Source organism: Leuciscus leuciscus, assembly GCF_965113295.1.
Source record: "Leuciscus leuciscus genome assembly, chromosome: 2".
Taxonomy (NCBI): domain Eukaryota; kingdom Metazoa; phylum Chordata; class Actinopteri; order Cypriniformes; family Leuciscidae; genus Leuciscus; species Leuciscus leuciscus.
Genome location: NC_138726.1, coordinates 34441297 through 34459692, shown reverse-complemented (window position 1 = coordinate 34459692; position 18396 = coordinate 34441297). Strand labels below are relative to the sequence as shown.

The window sequence follows — 18396 nt, the reverse complement described above, 5'->3', positions numbered from 1 at the left end:
GACCCTAAGCACACAGCTAAAATAATGAAGGAGTGGCTTCACAACAACTCCGTGACTGTTCTTGAATGGCCCAGCCAGAGCCCTGACTTAAACCCAATTGAGCATCTCTGGAGAGACCTGAAAATTGCTGTCCACCAACGTTTACCATCCAACCTGACAGAAATGGAGAGGATCTGCAAGGAGGAATGGCAGAGGATACCCAAATCCATGCAGGTGTGAAAAACTTGTTGCATCTTTCCCAAAAAGACTCATGGCTGTATTAGATCAAAAGGGTGCTTCTACTAAATACTGAGCAAAGGGTCTGAATACTTAGGACCATGTGATATTTCAGTTTTTCTTTTTTAATAAATGTGCAAAAATGTCAACAATTCTGTGTTTTTCTGTCAATATGGGGTGCTGTGTGTACAATAATGAGGAAAAAAAAATGAACTTAAATGATTTTAGCAAATGGCTGCAATATAACAAAGAGTGAAACATTTAAGGGGGTCTGACTACTTTCCGTACACTGTATATTCACATTTAGACATCTTGCAACTTGAACACTTTTTTTACATTTTTTTTTAGGGAAGTATGTTTGTCCTCTGTCAATGGGTTAATAAGCATATATGACACTTACAAATTCAAATTCACCATTATACAGAATATCCCAAATGTCTGGTCAATATTGTAATATTCTTGCATGTACATACTGTGTACTGACTCCCTCTGTATCTGGGTTACTTTAGTATCTGTGTGTATTCTAGTGCCTGTGTGACAGTAGTATCCCTGAAATGTGATCTTGAGCTGCTCTACGTTTTATTTTTGCCCACTGAAAGACTGCACATCCTGAAACCACAATAAGATAAACACAACCCCAGCCTCAATTCTCACACAACAGCACAGAGGTGGAAATTACACTAACTACTTTCATTAGAATGCATTTAATAGTTATCTTATAATACATAAGATAATTAAAGTTTTTTATTTTATTATCTTGAATTACTGTGTATCTGGTTGACAAACATTTTAACCTCAGTGATCTAATTCCCTGCCTTTCCTTAGACATGTGTGAGTGCTGAAGACCTGAGACATGTCTGTTTGATTTAGGCTCTTTTAGCTTAACACCTTTAGCTTAACACGACTTCATGCTAAATCATTGTACTGTTCACTATTGTGTATTGTAACAAAGACATTTTTTTTTTATTAAATACTATGATCGTGCTATAAATATTCATGAGACTTACAGTGAGGCCAGAAGAGAGAGATGATGCTGATCTGCTGAAAAGATATGAACAGACAGATATGAAATTAATATCAGTTAATAAGTACTGTGAAATACAAATACAAGGTGCACAAATGCCACACACTGGCCAGTCATATTATATATGCCAAACAAAGATCTTAAATGACAAAAGCAGCTTTCAATGGTTTTAAAGCAGGCACTTTGACACTAGTGGTAGTTAGCACAATGAGCAGAGGCCTAGCGTCTCACAGAGCCATAGACAAGACAACCACTTGCAGATCACAGACACATTGTCAATGAAAGCTAAACTGTGCGTTTTTTGTTTTTACCTGTGCAAGTATTGCTGTACAATTAAGTGTGCGTCTGCTGGGTCCAACTCTGTGCGAGTGTGGTGGGGGAAGATTAGTGGAACAGAGCAACAGGACATGGTGACCTACCCCTTTTCCATGCCAAAAATAAAACTCATCGCCCTGAATTCAATCTGCGCTCTGACAGCCAGTGAGATTTAACCAGCAGGGGCTTTCCACTTCACCTGAAACATATGCAGGCCCAGTGCATGTGTTAGGTTATCAAAAGTCTTTCTCATTTGCTATCTCTGCATGCATTTATGATATTGAAGGCATGAAATTGCTGTGTTACATGTACAGTTTCAATAGTCTCTTGCGACATCTGGCTCTGTGGGTAGCAGGGTAGCATGTCACAGCAGGGTAGAAGGTCCCTGGTTCAAGACATGGGCAGATAAACCAGGAGTCCTTTCTGTGTGGAGGTTGCATGTTCTCCCAGTGTCTGCGTGGGTTTCCTCCGGGTGCACCGGTTTCCCCCACTATATTCAAAAACTTGCAGTATAGGTGAATTGGAGATGCTTAGGTGTGACAAATTAATAATTGTCCTTAGGTGTGAATGTGAGAGTGCGTGAGCCATGTAATGGGGAGGTTTGTGAAAAGACCTGGCAACCTACCTAACTTCATGACAGTCTCTCAGGTATAGCGAGAGATGGCCAAAGAATCTCCAAGAGTCGGATACGACGGAAATGGTTAATGAGAGAGAGAGAGAGAGAGAGAGAGAGATAATTATATCTGCTTAAAACGTAGGACGGAACTTGATTTTGTTCACTGGGAATTGATTGGTTTGTTGGATCATTGTGATTTGCTATTGCTGTGATCTCACGTGAGTGACAGGCTGTCCCGCCCTCACACCAGTGAACGCGTCATCAGAGAAGAGATGTCTCTGCAAGTGGGAGTGGAAGTATTTTTATTAAAGATTTTCAAGTCATATGAATTAAAAAATAATGTTGTGCACGGGTAAATCATTTATAATAAATGCAGCAATATTACATAAGAAATAAAAACGGTCAATTTTGATTTCACTGTGACTTTTATGCACATTTAAAATTAAACTATAAAAAACAAGAGCTGTACAATAACTTTTTTTAATTCTTAAAATAATTTTCAATGTATTGTTTGGACATTTTATTCAGTGTACAAATTGTAGTGGATAAATACTTGCAAATATAAAAAAAAATTCTAAACAAGACAAGTTACAGTGTGGTTATTAGTTGAAGTATTAGTTGAACAGCTGAAGTATTAGTTCAACAATTGATGAGTATTTTTGAGATTTGTATTATTTTATTTTTTGAGTATTCCTTATTAAAAAGAAAATGTACTTATTAATATGCTTCAAGATTTAATCAGCATTAAAACTTAATAACTTGCTTTCAAAGTTCACTGATTGGTGTGCACAATGTAGTTATTCACTTCAGGCAGTTTGTTTTACTGTATTACAATTTATTATGCTTGCTTTGGTCAAACTCGCCCCTATTGTAGACAACAACATTTTCAGTTTCCAGTTTGTGACGTCTAGCCCATGTCCTGCTCCCACAAAGCATCCACAAAGACATTTTGTATCCCTCTGTTAATCACAGCCAGATTTCTAAAAGAGCCTTACCATACTCTCCCTCTTAACTTGGGCTTATTTTTGCTTGCCTTGTGCCACGACAGATATAGCGATTGGGTGCCTCAGCTTTCCAAATCTGATCGTCCTTTCATCCAGCACATTCTGTGGGTCTCCTTATGGTCCAGATCCCCCCCCCCCCCCCCCCCCCCCACACACACACACACTTTAGCTCCTCAGCCAATGAGACTCCTTAGAAGATCAAGTATCAGTATAAGTCTAGGACTTAAGAAGTTTCAAGGTTTGCAGAACCTTACAGCCCGTCTTCGCCATCAAGACACTCTCTTCTTTCGCCTTTTCTGAGGTAAGAGCTTTAAAGCTTTGGTATCTTCAGAAATTCAAAGACATGTCTGGGCCGAGTCTGAGTGGAAAGTTCTCTCCTTCTGTCCACAGCTAATGGTGCTTTTTTCTTTTAAAATCGCCATTCTGATTTTTCTCTCTCACATGTTATAGTAAATTGTAGTAAATTATGTACTGAATGGAATATGCTGAATGGAATATGCTGCTAACAGATTTTACTTCAGTTGATGGCTTAAATGAATATACCTTGATGATTTTAGGGTGCGTGTGGGCACCTCTGTTGATGGGATGGTTCTGACTCAGTGTGCCACTCTGTAGATAACAGACTAATGGCTATTATCAACCAGCACAATGCAATTTAGGATTTACACATCGTTGGCTTCCTCTTTGTCCTATCCTGTAGATCACCACTAATGACACCACTATGACAATAGAGGCTTAACAGCTGTCAACAGATAATAGCACAAACAGGGTGGAAGTATTTGAACAATGCACTAATTATGTCTCAAACACTAACTAGATGGTTGACATTTTGAGGCTAATACAATGCATATTATAATAGTATACTATATTCATTATGTTGTGATACTGCATTCACTCTTTGTTTCTTGTCAAAATAGAAACATAAATAATCCAGCATTCTTTCCTTTAATGGCTCATAATATTTTAAGCACACATTTATGCCCACATAAGGCAGGACTGACAGGACCAGAGACTCGCTGTCAAAGAGAGAGAGAGCTGATGCTGGGAAACATGATCATGTGTTAATCTCCAAATGCTTCTGCAGCTGTGCTGGAGATATGAGTCACAGCACACACACACACACACACACACACACACACAGAGAGAGAGAGAGAGAGAGAGAGAGAGAGAGAGAGATAATAATCTGTAATATAATCACGTCATGCTTAAGAACAGTTTTATACAGGCTAAATGCCAATTCACACTGCACCAACAGGTGTCGACCAACGCTGACAATCACCAGATTACAGTACAGAGAGAGAGAGAGAGATTTTGAAGGATAGCGAGGATATCTGGTAGATGCTTCCATAGGCATAATGTTTTTTATACTGTACAAACTGTATATTCTATCCCCTTACACCAACCCTACCCCTAAACCTACCCATCACACAAAAATAAATTAAAAACACTGTTTAGTACAGGAAGTGTCCTCATAAACCATGTTTACTTTGTAATACCCATGTCATTATACACATTTGTGTTATCATAAACCATATATTCAAAAACACACACACACACACACACACACACACACACACACACACACACACACACACACACACACACACACACACACACACACACACACACACACACACACACACACACACACACACACACACACACAGTCAGGACTTTTCATTTTTCTTTAACTGTTTTTATACTGAGCTAATATGAATGAAATTTGATGCCTTTAGACATTACACCTCAACTTAACCATCACATTTTTAGAATGAAGATATTATTTATCAGGTTTATTTCTTTTGCAGAGTTTGATTCTGTTGATATTCTGTTGAAGATGTGATCTAAGCTCTAATTCTGCCCGATTCAACATGCCCTGCTTTGATCATTTATAATTTCTTTGAGGGACTGAAGTTTGACAGACAGTAAATGTTAAGCATATTCAGACATACAAAATGTTTTTTATAGTTGACTATGAAAAGATCTCATGAAATGTTACAAGCTTCCTAAAATATTTAGCATGTTGAGGTGCCTTTCACATCTGTCAAGTCTGCGATAACTCACAGTGGTACAAACAATCTCCCTGTCTGCTTCATATAGGTCTAAAGCTCCCTGTCATCATGTCCGACACAGAAGACGTGTGAGTATTCTGACATTAAATATTAAACTCCATTGTTCAGCATGCTAATTATTATTATTCATGTTCTATGGTCAAGACAAAATAACTATAACTCTTCTTTCTCTCTCTTCTTTCAGTGGGGGTAAGTTCTACATTTAAATTATTATTGCAGTTGTTGTAGAAATGCCCTAGACAGGAAGTCTATCATATGTGTATGCAGTATATGTACATTATATTCTGTATATATGTACACATTTTTCCAGTTAATATCTATTTCCGTTTTTGTTCGTATTGTATATATTTTGTTTTTTTTCCAGTCAGCATCAATGTTTTCTTGGTATGTCAGCAATTATTCTGTGTATAGAGAGCCTTGATGACATATCAGTGCAGGTTTGGCTTTGCTCTATCCAGCATTTAAATTTAATTCATAAAAAAATAAAAAATAATACACATTTCAAATATACATTTATATCCAATGCAAGAGTTGTGCCCTGAATTTGCTTGTTATTAGTGATATTGTGCCACCTGCTGTCTCATGAATCTCATGCCAGCATACTGCCTTCTGCCACTCCTACAGAGAGCTTCTTTAGAAACATCTCTGGAGGCTGACATGCCAAACACAAGCAGTGGCTGAATGCAGTATTAATGATGCTTATGTTACTGGTGTTCTCTGAGGTAAATGCTCATGTCAGGCTAGGTCAGAGATCAGACAAAATTATTCATTCACTGGAATTATTTTATTAAATTTACATTAATAATTGGCTACTGTGGCTCTGTACTGAACTCCAACTGAGCACTAACTCCACAGAACACCATTAAAAAAAAAAGGCTCAGCATGTGTTTAATGTATGATGCAATTACAAATACAATTGTACCAAAAAAATACAAAAGAAAAGAAAAAAAGCATTTTTTAATTTGTGTATTCCTTTACTGCTTTCTTTTCTGGCATATGAAGAATTCGAAGAGGAAGGTAAAATAAGCAACAATAAACTACAACAAAACAAACCAAATGGATTTGAAAATTAACTAGTCTTTCAACATACTAATTCAACACAATTTCTCCTTATTTGTTTAAAACTGCCTGACACTGTCTGCAGTAAGCTGTAACTAAGTCAACTGAAAATAAATTAACTGAAAGCAGAAAATGAAAATGATTATGCTTAACTAATTTTTGCCTAATTCAAGGATCTTTCAAATGTCAACCTTTTCATGTAACTCATCATAAGGAAAACCAAAACAATAAGCATATTAATTATGTTTATGCTGGGAAACGTCTAGGTTACGACTGTAACCTCTGTTCCCTGAGAACAGGGAACGAGACACTGCGTCGATTGACATGAATAGTGATTAGCTGGGGCTCCTTCGGGTTCCCTAGCCACATTCCCTAGAAGGGACCCCTTCTGATTTGAAGCTGTGGTCCTAGGCCCTTGAGCAGACCCAGGTAGGCCTTTTCATTAAACAAAGTTTATGGAGAGTTTACTGTGAAGCGTATAGCTTGGGCTATGACCGTAGGGTATGCTGTCACTGACAGCTCAGTGTGACTTCAGACACCTTCCCCAAAGCGTCAATCGAAGCAGTGCGAGTTCCCTTTCGAGGGAACTAATGGGAGCTAACCAGCATGTGCTGCCCCCCACAGCTTGAAGGGTGCCATGACCTTTGATGACCTTTTAGACAGAATCCATAAAACAGATTGGAATACTTCAGTGTGGAAACCTGAAGCTCTAAATTGTATGACTGTTGAAAAGGTCATTAAAATAATCTGTTGTTTTGATGCTTTGTCTTTGTTTTGAGGTGATAGTTTGTGAATTTTGTCCGTGCACAAGGTATGAAATTTATTCTAGTTTATTTTCCTATCCAACTCAGTTGTAGTTAGAGTTGACTTTAGAATATTTTAATTAATGGCTTTGGCAAACAGGGAAAAACAAAGGCATTTCATGTGGGTATTTTATTTGGCATGTGGAACCCTGGTGTCTCAAGGTCTCATCATTTCATAACAGGTTCTCTCGTTATGTGGATCCTCTTAGCCACCAATCCCATCCCTATTTATATACATTTCACACATGACTCTTCTTCTCTCTCTCTCTCTCTCTCTCTCTCTCTCTCTCTCTCTCTCTCTCTCTCTCTCTCTCTCTCTCTCTCTCTCTCTCTCTCTCTCTCTCTCTCTCTCTCTCTCTCTCTCTCTCTCTCTCTCTCTCTCTCTCCCTCTCTCTCTCACTCACACACTTTAACCAATACTTAATCTCCCATTTCTGAATGCTCCCTCTGCAACGCATTAACTTTTGACAACCTTCCTTCCCCTGGTTGCTTGCTGCATCATGTATTATTAGCTGAAGAGGTAGTAGAGGTAGAGGTAGCTCCAGAGGCAGCTCCTGAACCGGAGCCTGAGCCTGAGCAAGAACCAGAGCCAGAGCCAGAGCCAGAACCAGAGCCAGAAAAAGAGCCAGAACCAGAACCAGAGCCAGAGGTGCATGAGGAAGGTATGTGGCATGAATATTCATTCATCCTTCCCATTTTCTCCAAACAACTAAAAACAGGCAGCGCACCTCGCCTGCTACTTAAAAATCATTCACATTAATGTAGCAGTAGTTCCCCAGTACTTCCCCTCCAACCCTACAAAACTTTAACCACTACTGGCGGTACCTCCTCTTCGTTCAGGCCCACTATGGGACTGGTGTAGTAACACCAGATGTAGACAGAGCTTAGATTCATGCCATTTCAGTCCCTTATGGTGCATTTGAATTATGTTTCAGAATTGGACAATTTCTCAATTTATGAACAAGGAATATTTTCCAATTCTAATTCACTTGCAGACCGATGTGGAGTGAGCTGGAAAGATTAAGCTCTGACAGACATGGCACTCATCACATCTAAAATGCAGCTTTCTTTAGAGTGGATTTAAGAGGCCTTCAGTGTTGGAGAGCAAAAATTATTAGCAACACTTCTAAACTATATTTTTAGTTGGGTGTATCACAAAAAAAAGACTTCATTGCTCTTTTTTATGTCAAAAGTCAATAATCTTCCTAAACGGTCCTCTCTCTTATATGTCATGTTGGGAAGTCCCAGTCGTTCGAACTGCTCCTGTAAATTTACGATGTAAATTTTCACCAATTCAGTAAATGATTGACAAAAAAAGATTCACTGATTCAATAAACGATTCAGTATTTAGCTGTACTAAATACTGCTGTTCATCACTGTTTTTTTATTCAGTTCGGCTGTTTACTGTGTCACTGTTAATATAAATTAAGTGATAATTTTGTCTGTTCAAGTTAAATGGCCTTACACTAATTAGGATCCTTATTTATAAAAAATATATTACATTTATTAAATTGTATATATATTATATATATATATATATATATTAATATTAATTTGTATATTAAAGATGGTATTGTCCCCCCGATGTCCTCTAGTGTAGTTCCTTTTAAGGTAGCCAGTAGCTTGACTGTTTGAACTACTAAGCATTAGGAGTAGCTCAGTTCTAACAGTTTCAAAGTAGCTTCCCCAACACTGGTGGCCTGAGCTGATAATAAATCACATTCCAGCTCCTACTCTTGCCAATTACGCTGCAACCATGATGCTTATCAGATTGTGACTGAAAACTCATTGCACTCTTCTGCATTCAGAACTGTCTCTGAGTTGCCGCCAGCATAATGCTACTCTAGGCTGCATCTTGAGGAAAAATCGATTCTATTGCACGTGTTTTAATAATTCTGCAACAAACGCAACTGTTTCAGTTGCTATGGTGTTTCATGAAATTCATAGGATGCTGATATTAATGTTTAAATGCCAATTACACAATTACATTTTCAAAGGGACAAAAAGGGCCACTGTTAATATGTTCTTTAGTAACTTATTCTCTCTAATTTCACTGGTTTAACACGGGAAAGGCTCTCTTTGGCACACACTGAATTACAGTATTTATACAGTCTTTAAGTTTAATTATTGAATTAAAAAGCAAAATGCTGAAAGTGTCAAACCAGATTCTGTCCATTATTAAGATGCTTTTTGTCCACTTTGAAATACCAAGCAATGTTTTATGATAATATGTATGCTAATATAAATTGATCATCAATATAAATGTTGTTATTTAGCTTATGTTATATAGCTTGCTCATATTGAGGTGTCCCACTGAAAGTGATAACCTAATTTATTCATTCTTTATTGTGATTTTTTTTATGTTTAAATCATTTTTATGTTTAATTTCAATGTATCCTGATTCAAGCTGATACCTCAATTTGAGTGTCCGCTGAGCTGAACTCTGCCTCTGAGCACGCAGCCCTGCTTGGGGCAGCAAAAAGCACACAAATCAACATTAATGTTCTCTATTTTACTCTTGCTTTCAACGCTTGATGCATGCAGAGGCCTATGAAGAGGAAGGTATGTTTGTCATTTTCTTGTATTTGTCATTTCTGATTAAAAATAAGGCATGGGGAGAGGGGTTAATGCCTGCAAGGTGCACAGTGAAATCAGGACCAAAACCATACAACATCATATTCAGTTTTCACAGAAAACTGGCCTGTAGTGTCGGTTGAAACTGACGCTGGCTTACAATTAGTCAATAACAAGGGTGAAAGAATATGAAATGCTGACATTGCTCTGAGCTTTGCTTCTTTTTGCATGAATGTGCCACAACACCAGTGGAAGAAAGAGTACAAGATGGTAGTTTTTAATTCCCTTCTGGAAAATGTCTGGTCTGGGTGTAGCTTGATGCTTGTGTTTTTGGTGTGAGGGTCAAGCCAAATTGTTACGATGCATTGCAATGGCTTAAACATCTTATCTAGCCCACTTGCAGAGTCTAGTCAAAAGTCCATGATGACCAGAGATATAATAAACCCAGATTTAGATGCTGTTAGTCAAAAGAGATGGGAAAATGAATGAAAGATAAAAAGCTGAATCTTTTCCACAAGGCTTTTTATTTTATTAATTTATTTTTTATTCCTGGAAGAGTGAGAATGGTCCACTTGTCCGGAGTTCTGTGTCTGTTTATACTCATGTACTTATAAGCACCTCATGATCTGATTGATTCTTGTGCAATGATTCTGCTAGATTTGTTTTGATCAACTATTTGTTTCACAACTTTCTAACTAACCCAGTTTATTAACATTACTGAAATTAATATATGTACTTAACTTCGTAAAGATACTATTAAAAGTTACATACATCATTCTTAAAGCTCAGGGTAACAGAAACCAGCACTGAGTTTAAATTTAAATTGAATTGAGTTACTCCATGTTCATGGAGATGGCTAACAGAATTCCCACTGATTGTTGACTGAGCTTGTTTAAAACATCTCTAACCATGTTACATATCCCTCTTCCTTTTTTTTATTTTATTTTTCATAACAGATGAAAAGCCCAAGTTCAAGTAAGTAGTATTGTCCACTAAACAGTTTTTTACTGCTGAGCAGCCAATTTCAATGCTGTGATGCAATACAACATGCTTTGAGTTTTCCTGAGGAGCTGATGAAGTTATGTGATACCCAGTATGCCACTAAAACAAATTTTGCTTTCATTCCCTTCAGACCAAGTGCACCAAAGATCCCTGACGGGGATAAGGTGGACTTTGATGTAAGCAAGTAGTGCATGTCATTGTTGGTTACATTAGATTATGTATTAAACATTGCACAAATACATGTTTGAGGTCATATTTCCGTGTGTGCAAACAGGATATCCAGAAGAAGCGTCAAAACAAGGATCTCGTTGAGCTGCAGGGCCTGATTGATGCCCACTTTGAGTGCAGGAAGAAAGAGGAGGAGGAGCTTATTGCTCTGAAAGATAGAATTGTGAGTGATCGCTGTCTAATAGCTCCCTGATTACATGACTCAACAAAAAGTATGTGGATTTTAAATATTGATTTGAGTTCAAATTATTTCATAATCTTACCTGTATATTATCTTAAAATAGTCCATTACATTGTACAACACAATCAGCCTATCAACAAGACAAACACAAAATTAACACTGAAGACGCACGCATGAGAAAAACGAGACGCATGAAGGTTGGTTTTATATAATAATAAAAGTTAAAGTAGCCTACTAAAATTACTAAACCTAATCCTGAATTTTTTTTTTTAATCCCCCAAACTAATAAAAATGACAAAAGCAGATAACAAAATGTGACCCTGGACCACAAAACCAGTCACATGGGTCACAATTTTGAAATTAAGATTTATACATCATATGAAAGCTGAATAAATAAGCTTTAAGCTGAGATACAACTATTTGAAAATCTGAAATCTGAGGGTGCAAAAAAATCGAAACATTGAGAAAATCGCCTTTAAATTTGTCCATTATGTTCACGATTGTGCTGCATTCACTCACAAAAATAAATGTTCTATATATTTACGGTAGGAAATTTACAAAATATCTTCATGGAACATGATCTTTACTTAATATCCTAATGATATTTGGCATAAAAGAAAAATCAATCATTTTGACCCATATAATGTATTGTTGGCTATCGCCACAAATATACCCGTGCGACTTATGACTGGTTTTGTGGTCCAGGGTCACAAATGACTAACATTTAAGCTAAAGTAAAAATGAAAATAATATAAAAATAAAATAAAAAGCTAATTAAAAATATTAAAAATATTATAATAGTATAAAAATAATCCTAAAATAACACTGACCTGGATAAGCAGAATGATATACAGTGTTGCTTTGGACAATGGCAAATTTAAGGGAATGCTGTGATTGACCAGTCAGAATTGAGTAATCCTGTGTATCAGGATATTATAATGGACATATTTGATATCTCTGTGTGTGTAGGAGAAACGTAGGGCTGAGAGGGCTGAGCAGCAGAGGATCCGCGCTGAGAAGGACAAGGAGCGTCAGGCAAGACGTGAGGAAGAGAGGCTGAGGAAGGAGGAGGCTGATGCTAAGAAGAGGGCAGATGAAGATGCCAAGAAGAAGTCTGCCCTGTCCAACATGGGCTCCCAGTACAGCAGCTACCTGCAGAAGGTGCAGAGCTTTCTATCAGCCCCAGCTCTGATTCTGTTCATCATCACTCTGAGTACAGTATATGATTGTGAAATGTGCTGTGTTTGTGTGCTGATAAAAACAGGCTGACTCGAAGAGGGGAGGTAAGAAGCAAACTGAAAGGGAGAAGAAGAAGAAGATTCTGGCAGACAGACGCAAGGCTCTGAATATTGACCATCTCAATGAGGACAAGCTGAGGTCAGCACAAATACCTGACAACTCTAAGCCTATACAGGCAATGAGGCTTGTCCTGATGAAACATAGTTAGTATCTAAATTCTAAATGTGTTTTGGTGTATATGTGTGTTTACAGGGAGAAAGCCAAAGAGCTGTGGGACTGGTTGTACACCCTGGAAGCTGAGAAGTTTGAGCACCTCGAGAAACTCAAGAGGCAGAAGTATGAGGTGAGGGAGCATTCTAATGTCCATTTGCACAATAAAATGTCTATAAACTTAATTTACTTGACATATTTTATTATGACCTACATTTGTTTTACTAGGGGAGATTCACTACTTTGTCAACTGTATCCTGGACACACTTAAAAGCTTAAAGGGATAGTTGACCCAAAAATGAAAATCATTTACTGGTATCTGTGGTTCCATGATAACCCATTAACATTTGCATTGCACAAACGATTCTTTGTATTAGAAAAAGGTTAGACGTTTTTTTTTGGTTTATTTAAATTGTTGTTTTAAGAACTGTTCACTGAAAGGTTCTTTGAGAATTCCAAAATGGTTCTTCTTGCATCTCTGTGAAAAATATCTTTTGGATCCGTTATTTTTACAAGTGAATGGGATACAAAAAGAGATGACCATCTCAGTCACCATTAATTCTCATTGTATGCAAAAAAAAAGATGCAATGAAAGTCAATGGTGACTTACTCTCAGCCTCAGATGTCATGCCCATGGACAACACACACCCCGTTTACGTCTGATGCATATGGCTAACAAAACTGGAAACAACTTTCGAGAAGGCAAAAGTCTGAATCTAATTGGCTGACTTCTACACATTTTGTTTGAGGCACTTAGTTGAATTTAAAAGAGATTTGTTTGCATGATTACCGACGAGAGCTTGGCCAACCCATTTTATTAGTTGTGCCCTCTCACATCTATAACAGAAGATCAGGTGAAGTATATTACTAATAAGGGAATATGCGGATTATGCAGGTAAATATGAAAGTATTTGCTTTTATTGTTACATGACGTTGAACAAGACAAAACATTGATTGGTCACTTTACATGTCAATCAGATGTCCTCTTCCTGTCTTTGTGGGCGGTCCTTGGCCAATTGCAGTGGCTATAGAGCGCAGACCATATGTCGTTAAGCAAAGGTCTGGCTACTTGAGACTAAAGGTGACTGAGATGCTTATCCTGCCCAACACAGAAGAAAGTCAATCTTACAGATTTGGAACAACATGACGATGAGTAAATGATGACTGAACTTTCATTTTTGGGTGAACTATCAATTTAGTCCTCAAATTTGGTTGTGTTACATTGCAATACAGACAGTCAGTCTGTACATTAGTGGTGGGAATTTTTCAGCGATTCCTTCTATAGGTCATTGTTACCGCTGTAGGAGACTTTATAAGTGCATCATTGAAACATTTATTCAACCGATTCGATTCAATTCGTTAAAAAAAGCTGATTCATTCAGGAATGGAACACCATTACTGTGAGTTGTTTGGAGACATGATGGTTCCACGCGATCAGAAATTAGAAATTTGAAGGTGAAAGATTTTCGCAACTCATTCAAGTTGGTGACTGATCTCGCTGCATTGACCAACAGAAAGCTGCTTGGTTTGAAAGTGACTTCTGTGTGAGCTGTGCTACATACATCGCTACGAAATTTCGATAATGTGACTGAAATATTGGAAATTTCAGTGAAACTCCCAAGCATGTGGGTTTATATTGAAATGACTGGATTTTGCCTGCAAAATTTTGTCAGGCAACCGTAAATGTGACCACAACATTCATCAGAGGGCGAAAAAGTTCCCCATTTAGATTTTGCTCATGTTGAAGTTGGTCATGCAAATTCTCTACCATGTTGACAACAGATGGGCATGTGGACCCACTTGACCAGCACAACATTTTAGCAAAAAAAAAAGTCCATTGTCTATTATCAATAGGTCACTTTCAAATTAAGCACACTGTAAAAAAAAATTACATCCCCAAGTCAAAAATTTCTAGTGACTGATAACATCTAAATTTTTCAATTAGTCTGACGTATTATTTCTCATTGAGCCAATGTTAACAGACTATTGCAACAAGAATTGCACTTGGGCCAATTAAAAAATTTAGATGTGACCAGTCACTAGAAAATTTTGACTTGGAGAGGTTAGAATTTTTTTACAGTGCAGCTGTCTGTTGTTTAGCACAGTGAATTCAAGTCACCAACTTGAACCCGTTGCAGAACCTCATCTGTGTTGGGGAATACTTCTTCTTCTCCTTTTGCTCGTGAAATGGTAAATGTGACTGCGCCATAAGTAACTATTTAGCAATATACTGTCTAAAATGTAAGTAACTTAATATGAACATTCACTCATTCGCATAAATAGGTTAGCTTGACATCAAAAGAACATGAACATATCAGTCACAATGTGTGTGAGGGCAGCTCTGTGTGTCTGTGCTGGTGATTCAGAGTATGTGTGTGTGGTAGTTCAGGTCTCAGCTGTGTTCTGGTGTTCTGCAGGTTACAACCCAGCGTAAGAGAGTGGAGGAGCTCAGTAAATAGTGAGTAACTGGAAATATAGGAAGCCAAGCATCAGGCTTTGGTCAGCAACAGAGACGTGACAGCATGGTCTGCAAGCATGAGACACTCTGGTCTCCGTGGCTTCTGGGAAAAAGGTCGATTCAGACCACAGGTGAAAGGTCAAATGTAATGTCACTCCTAAAAAGAGAGTCTATGGTTAGAGCCTTCACAACAAGTTGATCTCTTTACCACCAGCAGCTAAATCAAACCACCATGCCAACAACCTAGATACTGTCCAGTAGAGATGTGCTTCATGGTTAAATGAATATCGTATGTAGTGTCATTAAGCATCTGATCTTCCAAGATGTTTTCTCTCACAGGTAAGTGTGTGTGATTGTTCAAGCTCAATACCGTCTTGCTGGAAGAACACACATGCCTGTGACATGCCCACGCAATGCTGCTTTATACCAGCTCTTGACTTCAGCAAGTCCTGAGCATCAAGCCAGAATGATTTGTGTGTGTTTGTCAGCACTCGATGGTAGAGGACAGCTGTCACAATCCAGGATCCTGTGGTTAAGGTATGATCTGGCAGGTTTAAAAACGCTCATGTGTTGTTTTCAGGTCATCTCTCTCAGAAACCGCATTGATGAATTGCAGAAGCAGTAAGTAGCTCCTTGCCACGGATGGACTGACTACTTTACTCTAATATTACTGATCGAATTATCTAATCATTTTCACACCCCATGAAAACTCTCAAAGACACTGTCACACACAAGCTGCCAGTCATATTGGATAAAACGCATATGACTGTCAATGGCAGCAAGACTTTACAAAACATGTCCTAAAACTTGATATAGGGCTATAGGCTTGAAGCTGTGGTAGAGATGGTAAGTATTTGGGACATTTTTGTAGCATTGTGACAGACTTACTGAAGCTTGAAGCCTTTGAGAGTGAGTTTCTCTAGAGCTGAATGAGTTTTGTCTCCCCTAGTCAGACAGCAAACGCTGTCTGCAGTCTCCCCAAACAAGCTTCTCTGAGTACGTTTACATGCATTTGAGTTTAATTTCATTCGGAATAAAGCAATTATTCATCTTTTTTAAATGTCGAAATCATGCCAGTCCAGTTTTTGTGAAGTTGAACTACCCAGATAATGTAGATCGGCTTCTTCCAGTGAATTCACGAATCGAACTACATTGTACTCATGCTCGAAAGACAACTGTGACACGTGACTTGCATTTATGCTGCCTTTTAAGTGTACCTGGGAAACTTTTATCTTGAGCATTCGTTATTACATGTGACTTATTCAAGTCAGAAACTCTGTACAAAAATAGCGTAAACAAAACAAAAGAATTATAAGCTTATTGTGAACAATAAACCCAATTAACCACATCTGAATTCAAAATTAGGAACAATATTCATTTATATCACTTATTTATGCTTAGTATCACACCTAAACGTTTTTGTTACGTAAAGCAAACAAAAAACGTTGGGTGATCTATCTATCTATCTATCTATCTATCTATCTATCTATCTATCTATCTATCTATCTATCTATCTATCTATCTATCTATCTATCTATCTATCTATCTATCTATCTGTCTGTCTGTCTGTCTGTCTGTCTGTCTGTCTATCTATCTATCTATCTATCTATCTATCTATCTATCTGTCTGTCTGTCTGTCTGTCTGTCTATCTATCTATCTATCTATCTATCTATCTATCTATCTATCTATCTCTATTATAGATCATAGTTTCATCCGTTTCAAATCGGCACACCCCTTCCAACGTCATAAACTGGCCGTGTAGCTTGATTATAATTGTGCGTGTAAACGTACTTGATTTCTGAAAGGATTTACAGACAATGAAAAATAAAGCTCACTCTTTTATCTCTCAACATGCAACACATAGCATAGCCTAAGTGGCACTATGAAGCACTTGTCTATTCCAGATCTGGCTTATTTTTCATTGGTGCCATCAAATCTGAACTGTGATTAATGTGTTTGGTATACATGAGGTAATGAGTGATGTAAATATGATGTGTATCAGCTGCTGCGGTGATAAACATTTAAGACTAAGACAGGCCTGTTTAACAAACTGACAGAGCTCAGAGAAAGGGCGGTAAGTCCTGCATGGTGTGAGCAATATTTCAGTTCAATGTGCATGTCAAACTTTGTGTGGACACGAGAAGCAGAGAGGAACATCCTGCAGGACCTGACTGAGAACTGGACTGGAAAACAATAGTATTTAAAAGGGCTTTATTTTAGTAAAAACAACAGAATCATCACTTATGCATTTGTACTTAAAATAAAATAAAAAAAATGGAGCCCTGTCCTGTATGGTGTTTTTCTCAGTCATCTACCAGCAGGTCAGTAAAGAACAGCACCACTAACTCGCTCTTTCTTTGTCTGATATTCAGCTCCAAGAAGGGTGCTGCTGCTCGCCGCAGAAAGTAAGCATTCATGGAGAAATCTACACTTGTGGTCAAGACATGCCTGTTGCCTGCGTCTCCGAGCTATGCCTTCATTCACCAGGCATCTCTGATCCCACCCAGCATTTGCATTTTACCAGAGGATATCAAAGGCGGTCTACCACCACCTGCGTGACATTAACACTGTCCGGTCTTAGCAATAGTTGTAGTAGGAACTTCTCCTCTTGCTATGTCTTTAGGTTCTCACCTTCCGTTTTTGTAAATAATGTTTGGCTCGCCAGCTTTATCTGTTGCATCTGGCAGTTCAATAAAATATTCTTCAAGACTGATATACTTGAATTGATCGTGTTTCCTTTTTACTGAGAAACTCTGATGCTGAAACATTCAATCAAACTGAATGTTGCGCCTTCTGACTTAGTTGACATGTTCATGATGAATCTTAGTTGACAAGTACAAACCATTTCAATGGCAAACGAACAGACTGTTCTGTCTTTCCATGCATTTTCATATTTGCGGATTGATGGTCTACTCTAACCAATAAGAGTTCGGATGTCATTTCCCCCCAAAAGATGATTTAATGAGAAATCTTTAAAAAATAAAACAGTTCTTATTTTCTGATGACATTTGTGCAAATATGCACCACAGTATGAGATGGTAAGGTAATAAGTAATAATTAACTATAAACAGACCTAAATATCCGGTAACACTTTTAAATAAGGTCTCATTTGTTAACATTAGTTAATGCATCAACTAACATGAACTAACAATGAGCAATATATTTGTTACAGTATTTATTAATCTTTGTTAATGTTAGTTAATAAAAATACAGTTGTTCATTGTTTGATCGTGTTAGTTCACAGTACATTAACTAATGTTAACAAATACTACTTTTGATTTTAATAATGTATTAGTAAATGCTGAAATTAACATTAACGCAGAATCGCAGATTAATAAATGCTGTAGACGTATTGTTCATTCTTAGTTCATTAACTAAATTAGTTAACAAATGA

At 37.6% G+C, this 18396-nt stretch overlaps 1 protein-coding gene across 1 annotated transcript; it reads left to right on the top strand.

Annotated features, from left to right (window-relative positions):
* Positions 1 to 6164: 6164 nt before the first annotated feature.
* Positions 6165 to 17721, top strand: tnnt3b (troponin T type 3b (skeletal, fast); the record flags this gene model as incomplete). The annotated part of the gene is made up of 11 exons (XM_082149110.1): positions 6165 to 6264; positions 7622 to 7771; positions 9654 to 9671; positions 10640 to 10658; positions 10816 to 10861; positions 10960 to 11076; positions 12064 to 12255; positions 12359 to 12471; positions 12586 to 12676; positions 14961 to 15001; positions 17375 to 17721. Coding segments are annotated over 11 exons (924 nt in total), but the record flags the coding sequence as incomplete, so codon positions are not given.
* Between the last annotated feature and the right edge of the window lie 675 nt (positions 17722 to 18396).